The 11,966-nt window shown below is 32.9% G+C and overlaps 1 protein-coding gene across 1 annotated transcript in view; it reads right to left on the reverse strand.

Moving 5' to 3' along the window:
• Positions 1-2,598: 2,598 nt before the first annotated feature.
• LOC106473682 (calpain-A-like) overlaps positions 2,599-11,966 on the reverse strand; it is a 43,471-nt gene continuing 34,103 nt past the window's right edge. The window contains exons 8-12 of the mRNA XM_013934362.2: positions 9,265-9,442; positions 8,961-9,078; positions 4,923-5,047; positions 4,088-4,296; positions 2,599-2,654 (exon numbers count right to left, since the gene is read on the reverse strand). Of these exons, the coding sequence (XP_013789816.2) occupies positions 2,651-2,654; positions 4,088-4,296; positions 4,923-5,047; positions 8,961-9,078; positions 9,265-9,442 (634 nt within the window). The 3' untranslated portion in view covers positions 2,599-2,650. The remainder of the gene's footprint in view (positions 2,655-4,087; positions 4,297-4,922; positions 5,048-8,960; positions 9,079-9,264; positions 9,443-11,966) is intronic.

Consider the following 11,966-nt stretch of genomic DNA (forward strand, 5'->3'; position numbering starts at 1 on the left):
AAAAAACGGAGACGTAACAATATCATGTCATTGAAAAACACTTGATTTATAATTAAAAGACTAAGTTTTAATTATGATATCGTCCTTTTAGTGCAGGAAATGTAATACTAATAATTTAGTACTGAAAATCTTTAAACAACAAATTTTAATTATTATATCATCCTCTTTAGGATGAATTAATTATAAATATCTTAGTATTAAGCGCCCTTTTTCAGGACTTGATTTAATTATAAATGTATTAATGAATTAGTACTGGAAATATTTAAACAGTAAATTATAATTATTGTATCGACCTTTTTTAGGACGGATTAATTATTAATGAATTAGTACTAGGAGTTTATTTTACGACTATTTAATAGTAATTTAATTAGAGTTAAGCGTCCTTTTTAGGAACGATTTTATTAATTAATGATTATTTATCGACATGATGAGAAATGTATTGTATGAGTTCTGGCCACCTGTCTTGCATGCCTAGAAACACGTTCTCTACTTTGTGGTATTATCATGTAATCATCCATTACGGTGGGCTGTCTGATATGGAACTAGAATTTCAACATTATGACATCATGGCCACCTATCTTGGCGGCCTAGCAACGCGTCTCTAATGACTCGCCCTCTGTTGGCAATATTTGAAACTATGACGTCCTCATCTTTGATGTCTTCCCCCCTCTCCCTCCCTGAGGCAGTCAATCAGCGCGAGGCGGCAGCCTTTGGGCGGGATCGTTCCGGACTTACTACTGACGAAGCACTTGACGCTTTGCCAGTAATGGGAAAAGGCAAGTGTGAGACTTGCAGCTATACCAGGCCCAGTATTTGTAGAGGCCCCGCGATTAATCAAGGAATTTTGAATTAGAATTTTCAATTTTCATGTCTGGTTCTTGACTTTTTTTATTCTATACTGTTGATTGTTTTTATAATATATATTGCATAAAGAATTCATTCTAATACTATACTAGCCATACTAGAGACAGTAGCGACGTTTGTCGGTTTACAAAGAAACCAGACATATATTGTTCATATATGCTATTTGTTCTCGATATGATTATAGCGAATTGTTAAACTTTTGCTTTATTCCCTCGCTCACCTGCTCCACCCGGAAATCACGAAATCCTCACGTGCTCAGTTTGCTAGAATATTCGAGAAGTCCCTCGACTGAGCATAAAAGGGACAGAGTCAGAAACCTCTCTCTAAGTTGCCTCTCACTCACTCAGTTGGTTACTTCACCTTGCTCCATGCACAGTCAAAACAAAGTGATGATTTTCTTCCTTCCATCATACCCACAATATATTCAAATTCTGCAGAACTTTGTTCTTTAAAATCTTTTAAACTCTAGTTCTATAAACATAAATTATTTTATATTTTTTTAGCAAATCATTTGAAATACTGCCTGCCTCCAATTCAAGTAATGTCAGAAGGTGCAAAAATCACCCCAAACGTTTCTGCACCATTTGTGGAAATATATTACAGTTTCAATAAGGAAAAACATCCCACACAAGGTAGAGGTAGCTTACTACCATTATTTTGTTGTAAAATTGGTGATTAAGAAAAGCATTGCTCCACATATGTGTTGTATAGTTTGCACACAATAGCTGAATAAGAAGAGAGCAAGTATGCTATTTCCAGTTCCAATGATATGACATGAGCCCCAAAGATCATCTAACAGACATTTATTTTTGCATAACTAATGTTTCTGGATATTCAGGTAAAAGTAAAAAAATACATTAAATATCCAGATATTGCATCTGCAATAAAACATTAAAAATAAATTATAAGTGAATAGGTAAAGATATAAAATTATGGATATGGCCCAAAGAAGATATTATGTGAGAAAGATTTACAAAGTATGTACATATTTCCATTTCTTAATTTTAAACATTTGATTTCAGTTTGAACTGTATGTTGAGAATAATATATACAGTTAGTGTTACTGTACAGAAAATGAAAAATAATATATATAAATATCTACCTTAAAAAACTTTTGATGTTCGTTTAGGAAGCTCTAGAAGTTATGCAAATGAAATTTGAAAAGTATTTTTATACTTAACATGAAAATCACCTTACATGTGAACTATTCAGGGTTGAATGTAAACAACTACAATGAATAACGAATTTTTAGTTAAAATAGTAGAAAAAACAAAATTAAATACATTATTTCTCTAAAATTAAATACATTTAGAAAAGTTCCTGTCAAATTTCAAACGATTTCATCCACTAGTTTTATTTTTGGAACGAAATATGACGAGAGCCAAATTGTGTCCTTACAATGTAAGGACACAGGAGTCAACATAATCCTAATTCTTTCACTTCTAAATGGTTTTACCTTATACTGTGTGGCTGGAAGCAAGCAAAACAAACCATAACTCTCTCACGTATTACAAGTATCCCTATCCTTAAATTACGTGACTTCAATTATAAACTGTATCCCAGTCCGTAAACTGCATGGCTTCAAGCAAGCAAAAGAAATATTCCCACTCCTATAATCAGTATCCCAGTCTTTAAACTGCATGGCTCTAAACAAGGAAAACAAATCCTTACTCTCTCACCTATGTACATTATCCCAATCCTTAAACTGTGTGATCTCAAGCACAGAATTCAAGTCCTCAATCTATCACCTATAAATAGTATATTTTCATGATTTCTCATCTCTGTACTAACTGTACATGTACCAAGGTGCAGTTTGGGATTTGGAGTGAGGTAGATGCCACCATGAAAAAAAAACAACATATTGTATAGCCATGGATTGAACATACTTTGTATATTAGTAGATTTTTTGTTATTTACACTTTTCAAGTATTAGCAAAATAGTGATGTAAGTAGAGGTTGTTTTGTAAATGTTATGAGTGATAATTTTATAGCTTTAACAGTTGACAATACAGCAATGTTTGGCAGCACTGTGCATCTGTGTTATTTAATTTTAAATTCATTCACTTAAAAATAAGGCGAGATATTTGTTAAAGTCACTATTTCAAATGCCTGAGAATGATTAATTTTTGGCTGAAATTACAATATTTTGTCTGAAGGAAGTAGCGTCAAATACCCCAGGATCATGCTTCATGTGTTCATCTACTTATTAATATCTAGATAATTTTTACAGATGTGCAGTTGTTTATTTTAAGGAACCTACTTAATAAGATAATACACACACATTCATGTATGTATATATATATATATATATATACACACACAAAGAGAGTTGAATACGCTATATTAGAACGATTTTTAACACACAAATCAGCAGGTCAAATGACAACCACAACAGATATAAAGCCACGGTGGAGCAGAATGTATCAGAAAAACATTTTGGCATTGTTTTTCAGATAGTGTGATGTCCCCGAAAACTGATTGCTTATGGAATAGGTATGTAACAGTCGTTTCTGGTGTAAAACATTCAGATCACAAAGATGTGTTTATATCATGGATTTAAAATGTCCAAGATGGAGATATTCCATGTACTTAAATGGCATTAAAAAACTAAAGAATATGGATCAACTTGAGATATTATGATTATAGAGAAAGAGACCTGCAATATATTGTACTCCAGCTGTGGTCAGCAAATTGCAGTTTTGTAAAAGGCGAGAATCCACTAATAAACGTTAGTGGTAAAAGTCGTTCACGTGCCTTAGGCAACAGTTAGCACATAAAAAATATAGATCTCTGTCTGAAAACGAGGCTAATAGGGTACTGGTTGGTCTAGTCATACCTCCCATTCACCTGCCACATATCTCAAGTAATTACAGAATGGAACGAGTATTCATGCTATTCTATTTTCGCCAAACACAGGACCTATAGATTTCTGTGCAATCAGACTGTTGAAACGTGTCCTGGAAACCATCATTCTCATATAGTAGTTGGGTTATGAAAATAATATAGGGAAGAATGGTATGCTTTGGGCATGAAGGCTTTGAGATGCGAGTTTTTTCAGTGGAAGCTGTCCTGCAGGCCTATTATCAAGATGCACAGTCGTCAAATACAGCATGACTGGATGTTGCGTCACGGAGTACAATGACGTGGGGAGGCTTCAAATCGTTTTTATATAACGTGCTCAACCTTTGTATATACACATCAATCTGAACGTTTTAGTACTTACCTTAACTGGAATGGTCCTTCAGCATAGACACGAATCAGAAAATTACTAGCACAGTTGGGTTCAAATGTAGCCGGAATGATGACGTAGTATCCTTGATGCAGCTCAAAACGCTTGAAAACTTCCCTATAGTTAATATAAGGGCCTGAAGTTCCAATGTCGTAGTTCATCATGAAGTGTTCTACAGGAAGCCTCTTCGACGGATCATTGGTCTAGTTAAAACTCTATATATTTATATGCGATAGAATATAACATAAAAAAATAAATTAAAACAGTAGCAGGGGCGTAGCCAGGAGGGTGGGGGATTCGGATGACCACCATAATTTTCTAAAACGTCCACTATCTTTTAGATTTTTAAAATGAGTCCTTGACTTTCATGTAAATCACTTAAAATCTTTGAGTAGAAAAATAGGTCCACATTTTTGTGGAACCCCTCTCCACTTCGTAATGCTGGCTACCCCCTCTACAGTAGAGTATAAGTAGATTTTCAATGTTTCATCATTTCAGTCGATAATGTATTTATATTCTCCATTTGAAATATCTTTAATAATTGGCAATATCTATGTCGTTAAAATTAAAGTACTTAGCGGTGATTTAAAAAAAGAAAATTAGTTATACTTCATAGTATTACTTTTCACAAGAACCTACTTACTGAACAGTTAAGAAAATAAAAAGAAGCTTTTAGTTGAAATAGTGATTTTTGATATTTATACCCGTTCTCTAAACTTTACAATGTAAAAAAGGCTAGGGATAAATCTTTCCATTTTAAACACCATACTTTTTGCTGAATTTGGATCTCAGATAATTTTACATACACTTGTAGATTTATGTTCCTTACCTGGTAAACAACGAAACCAATTTGTAACATTTTTGACCCACTAAAAATTTTAGGTCGACGATTTTTTTGCATCAAACTGATCACAACACTACATTTTTTGTTCGATCCGAAGAAAACGGATTGGCCTAGAAGAAAAAAACAAAACTTTCGATTTAGAATGAATAGATATACAATATTTATAAATAAGTATATAAAAACTGTACTGCAACAGCCTTATTTTAGCAGTGTAAACCAGCACCACAAAACAGTGAAGAGAATATACTAATTACAAATTCGCGCTTTGAAAAAACGAAACGTATACCAAATATTTAAATAAAGAGTGTGCTTTTCTTGTGAATAACTGTGTGACAATAACCTGTGAATAACCGAAGTTGCTTTGAGAATACTTCGTCTCTTTAGTTACTTACCCCCAAGAATGCAGCTGCAAAACCAAAGTACTCATAACTTATAATCAATTAAGAAGTAAGACAAAACCCCGAAACGAGCTACACTCTTAACATCCGCGCCCAATTGTGGCTATGGTAATTACAAATAAATAATACAGATAAAATAATAAAAGAGCCTATCAATATCCACCCATTTTAAGTTGTTAAGAGATATATTACTCACCAATATATATATTTACACAAAGTCTTCACATACAATGCCCATCAGATTTCTGCAGTAACGTTTTTTATGTACGAACTTATATTTAAAAAATGGAGGTTGGGTATTTAAAAAAGCTATGTTGGTGTTTAATATAGCTCTTAACAACTTAAAATGGGTGGAGATTGGTAGGAGTTTTATTCTTTCATTTGTATAATTCAGGGGTAACCACCTTACCCACAAATGGCCGCGGACAGTATCTTAGTAGTTGGATTCAGGACGTTGTGGTTAAAATACCTGGTCCTCCCCCTTATTTAGTTATCGGTTGTAAGCACCTTGGCTTTGCACAAACGTTCTTGGCGACAAAACGAAATATCTACAACACTATTTGAGTACTATTACCTAATTATTCGCAACAAAAAATATATCATTTATCTATATAATTGGTATGATTTTTATTTTTTGCTTGTCTCGTCAAAGTGCGAATTTGTTATTAGTACACAAACTTATATTAAGTTTAAATTTAATCTCATTTAACGTTTTAGCAACCTCACAATCAGTCTAATGAACAACAAATGCCAGTTTGTTTGTTCTATTGCAAAGCCACACATACGAACTATTTGCTCTCTGTCCACTGCGGGCAATCGAACCCCGGATTTCAGCGTTGTAAATTCAAAAACATACCACTGACCCGTTGTGGGACAATAACTGTTATATAGTTCAAGCAAAATCAGAGATAAGTTTAATTTCTTCAAGCTTGATTGTAAATCTTTTTCTCTATATTCTTCTTAATTAGTTCTTCCAAGATCTTTAATCCGGGGTGTAAAAATAGCATTTCAACATTACTTTTTTTCTGACACAAATCACTGCTCAAAAAACCTTTCATTCAATATCCAAAACTTATGCAACAGGTTGGATTCACAGCACCCTGATACTGATACAGTATGACCGCTTTAGCCTTTTCCCTTTAAATATACTTTTGTACACGCTTTTGATCTCTTTAACCTATTTTGTATAGTGAATTCTATAAGGGCAGAGTAATTTTAATTTCATTATATAAATAAGAATATTTTATAATTATTTACAAATTAACAACAATGAAAAAACTGCTAAGACTGCTTTTGTAAAAACTTAGTATTCCAACCTGAATAATGCATGGCTCAAATTATATTTAATCCTGTTTTTGAAATATCTATAAATTCTTTAGACATTATTTCTATTTCACATAAAATCTGATTTAATCATTTAATGAAACACATGAGAGAGCCATAACGCCCCCACGACTGAAAGGGCGAGCATGTTAGGTGTGACCGGGAATCGAACCCGCGCCCCTCAGATTGCGAGAGCCCTAACCACCTGGCCATATCGTGCCTGAATATAATAGATAAGATTGATTGAATGATTGAACCAAAATTATAGTACACACTAAGAAATAAGTTCGTACTCATTATGGTGGATGTGTTGTTACATGTACCTTCATTTATTTATTTAACTTACTTCAAAGTATGATCAAACAATTAAAGGTTCTACTAAATTTATACCTCTAATAAATGGATGTAGTCATGAAATAAACAAAAATGAGTAAATGATTAAAGTCACAAATAAGCAAAAAAATTACTAAATAAATATATGTCAGACTTAGTTTTTAGTTTTTATTTTATAGACGTCTTTACCCCATCCAGCAAGAGCCAATTCAAGCTTTTTGTAATTTTGTCATTTCATTTGGTCGTTTAAAAAAAACTAGGAAACAGTTCCATGGACAAAATAGTTACTTTGTCACTTGATTATATTATCCAGCGCGCATTTGACATATAATAAACCCTTTTAAATACACTTATGATAATATAATCGTAGCGATATATTATTGTCTAGTACAGGTGGACTTTCTGAATGTACATATTGAGTGGTGAAAGATACTTAGTACAATCATCATCATATGATATAACGATCTATAGAAGTTAGTAAATCATTCTTATATATATTTTTATCAAATACTTAAACGAACAATCTATAGGAGCCTGTCACGGATTGGTTGTATATTTGCATATTTATGCATGAAATCAGAATTTGGTGTTCTGGGAACTCTCAAAGCTTTGATTATTACTGAATTTTGTATTGTTTGTAATTTAGTTAAATTTGTTGGTGTTGCATTTATCCATGCGGGAATTGCATATTCTATTACTGGACATATATACGACTTATAAATTTGATGATATTTTGTGGAATTACACTATTACTTCTAGACAATGACATCCTAGAGTAGCTTGCTCGTTGCCATACTTTATTTTTAATTTGGTTTATATGATTTTTCCATATCAATTTCAAATCATAAGTTAGACTAAAAAATATTGCTGGTGTAGCGGTATTTAAAAAGAGTTCCATTTTGGTATAATTCTGGTTTGTGTCTGCATATTTTCCCTTTTTTTTTTGAAAATTCTAACATATTTGTTTTTTGGAACATTTATTTTAATTTTGTTCTCTTGACAACATTGTACTATTTCATTTAGAACCGGTTGTAAATTTGTTGCTACTATTAAAGAAGTTGTAGAACTCTTCGAAATTGATGCATCATCTGCGAATCGAGATGTTAGGCAAAAATGTGGGTTTATTAACGGCATATCGCTTACATACATGATGAAAAGGATAGGGCTAACTATCTCTCCCTGGGGAACACCGGCCTTTGGAGCCATATACTCTAAGTAGATGCCCTCCACATTTTCTATTATCTAAGAAGTTGGATAACCAGCGAATAAAATCTGTCGGTAATTCCATTTGCTTCATTTGTGCATTTGTTTTGATTAGAGGTATCTATTATGATTTCAGTTAATATAACTAGATAATCCGCAATTTCCCGAATTGCGACCACATAACGCGGTTTGATTTCCCTGCTAGAAATGCGAAACGAGCGCACAAAATCGATAAACAAAGCATAATCTGCACTGATGACGATTTCAGCCGCCGATTCGTATCCATCATGGCGTATGTTGCTATTCAAAACATCGGTAATATTTGTAGTTGCAAACTGTTTAATTTTTATGAGAAAACAGGCCCAAAATAGCAATTGAATTTGTGCAAGCTGACGATGATTCTGGCTCTGAACTCGAATCATTTTATGATGATTTTGAGAATGATATGACTTAAGAAAAGTACGCGCCTAAAGAATTAAAGCAAAAAAAAAAAACTGTGGTGAAATTTAATTTCACCATTTTGTAAGGCATAAAGCCTCAATTCTTTGCTAGCTTAGGCTTTTTTTGTTGCTAAATTGTTGAATTTATATTGTTAAGTTAATTCTACAAATCTGTCTAACAAACTAAAGAAAAAGCAAAAACATTGCACTTTTGCAGAAAAGTACCTTAGCTCCAATACAACTGAGTTAAGTGAAACATTTCAAAATTATTTGTTTACAACTAGAATTTTTTTTCCAACAAATATTTTTCACTGAAATTCACCTACTGTTATTAGATTTTTCAATACATAGCAGATATTGGGGATTCAAAACAAACTGAGACAGGTTATTACGGGATCCTCCTGCTGTCTTCCCTTCTTCCCACTCGCCCAAGATAGCCTTTACCTGTGAGAAAAAAAACAAAAAAAACATATTCTTAAGAGTATGGGCTGTAGTTTCTAAAGTGAGGCAAAAGTCAAAGATCAGTAAAAAGTAAAGAAAAATAGATATGATAATAACAATTCACAACAATATTCTATGTTACAATTATAATAAAAACTATGAGCTACAACCGTGAAGAACATCAGTTACTTGACCAGGCTTGTCTGCAATTCCATCTCCGTCGAAATCTGGTCCTAATGTGCAAATGGAGACTTCTTCAAATTCCTTCAAAAAATCATCGTATGACATCCAAAACTCTCCATCCCCTCTCTGTCGCCATTCTAACTTATCCTTAGTGGCTTTATCGACTTTTTTCCATGAGATGTCTCTACAAACATGCGGAGAAAAAACATTATTTGCTAGGATGAGACTCAAAGAAACTAGAGATTGAACTAAAACAGGGGATGTAAAATACAATTTAAAAAAAATCCGAACTCTTAGGCTAATAATGACCAAAACACAGTTTCCAAGTTCCAACTATTAAATTTTATTATTTATTAATATTTTATTTTATTCCTAAATTTGTGACTTAACAATAAATTTATGATAAGTCTAGAGTATGTAACATCCGGAAAATTTCGAATTTACTAAAGGTATGCTAGAACAATAGCTGTGGATTATGACTTCCATTCTTTGAAAACGAGATGTCAGTTACCTTTTTTTTCAGCGTGTTATTCAAGATTATTTTTCGTTCCTTTGACTAATATTTTCCATTTTCTTTCCAAATTCGATTGCTTTTATATGTGCTATATCTTATTTTAAAGCGAAGAAAGTGATGTAGAACAAGAAGGAAATATCAGAAGAGGATCCTAGAAGTGGAAAGAAGAAAGCTTCTTCATCGAACGCAAAAGCTGTTGTTATTTGAGACCTTGAAAAAGATTGATTCAGGTGTTAATGAAATTTAGTCACCGTTCCCCTTACTAAAACATTTTGTTTAGGTCATCTTAGTACTTTCTGTGCTACTGCTTCTGGTTTTTGTTTGTGTTTCTGGTCAAATATACACCGTAAATAGCAGTCGATCCTCGTCAAAACGTACCAAGTTTGACATTCAGTTTGAAAGATATATCAAGCAAAATCAGGTTCAGTTTTTATGCTATTTGGACTCTTGACGTGAAAATGTATCACGAAAATTCAGAGATTGCGACCTAATTACGTCCCCCATTCAAGGTTAAGAATCTAATTGCCAAGCATTCTCAACAGATGCTTATAGCCTTTAACATCTTTCTAATGTCTATCCTCTTACACTCCAGGTTAAGATACTTATAAAAGAAAAAGGTTTGGGATTACGTGAGACTCAAAACATGCAAACTATGCTCAATTTATAGGACACTGAAAGTTCAAATCTGACTATTTGGACGAGGGCTGTTTGTATAAATACTGTTACGTCTCTGTTCGTTTGTTAATTTCCCGTAGAAATTCTTCCCGAGAAACATCAGCGATACAAGTTCTTTCTTAAATAAAACTAGTTTATTCTTTCTCAATACAACTTTGCAATACACTTAATTTCCACAGTAATTTTAACATAAACACACGCTATAATTCACATCAAACGATTCACGCACTTTACGTCCTATCGTGCTTGACTCAATTGTCAGTCCCTATCTCTGCCTGTCTGCAATTCTATTCCGATTGATTTGTCTCACGTTATCCGATGCACTTATATACAGGAATAGAGGGCGCCTAGCACATACTGGATTATTCGTGATGTTCCCCGATCCTTCTAGAATATCATGACGTGTTACCAGCGTCACGTGACTACCGCTGTCGTAACAATACCTTGTTAATCTAAATAATTCTTTGTACAGTTTTGAAGAATTAAAAATTTATTTATTTTTCCTATTTTCTGCTAGGATTTCTAAAGACGTTTGTTCATATTCGAATTTGAGTTTGAAGACAATCTCTTTTTCATAATATCGAAACATTTATATAGCTGAAGTAAATGCAAGGGGGCTGCATCCCTACTGGTGTTGTTAGATTTGTATAGTTTATGTATTACATTACATGTTTGTCGACAATTCACTCGAAGCTATATGAGTTGGAATTTTTCTCTTTATTAAACATACATTCTGTACGTTTTGCTAGTTTTATTAATGTTGTTGCATGGTATTTACTCTGAGAAAATATGACACCAACCACTTAGGGAAGACGTTTGTTTCTGGTATTGAAGTTAAAAAGGACTTAGTGTCAGGTACTTTTCGATTTGCTTTCTTTCAACATCTTAAGGTAAGCCTAATGTGAACATTGTAGCAAGGACTGTAACTGAAGATTTTTATTTAATTTTTTACTTGAAGTTTAATGTAAAAACACGTTCTGATTCTGGTATCAGGTTGTTAATACAACTATAACACTTTTGTTCAATGATTTTCAGCACCTCCACTTTAAAACTTGTTCTAGCCAAGTCCTTCATGTTTGGTGTCTGGAAAGGAACAAACTTTGTAGAAGATAGGACATTGAATTTTTTAATATTATATATCCATCCCAAGAACACCAAAACGACACCTTGTACATACATAAAAATTCCCTCGTGATGATGGAAAAATACAAATGAGTGAAAGATGTTAAAACGAATAGTAACTAATTATTAATTTAAATATTACACCATTTATAGTTTGGTTGAATCGCAATCTGCTCATATGTTCATAATATCGAACTTGTTGGTTTTTATACTTTTATTACCCTGTCTACATAAGCATGTAATTTAAATGTTATAAAAGATACTGCGTTTTTACTTTTACTTTTGATAATGTACACTGAGTGGTTACAAGTATATAGACATCTAATTTTTCGTCATTTAACTGATTTATTCTAACTAATTTGTGTTCACAGAGCACTATATAAATGAAAATGGTCTG

The sequence above is a fragment of the Limulus polyphemus genome, unplaced genomic scaffold (genome assembly GCF_000517525.1).
Source record: "Limulus polyphemus unplaced genomic scaffold, Limulus_polyphemus-2.1.2 Scaffold6398, whole genome shotgun sequence".
Lineage (NCBI taxonomy): Eukaryota > Metazoa > Arthropoda > Merostomata > Xiphosura > Limulidae > Limulus > Limulus polyphemus.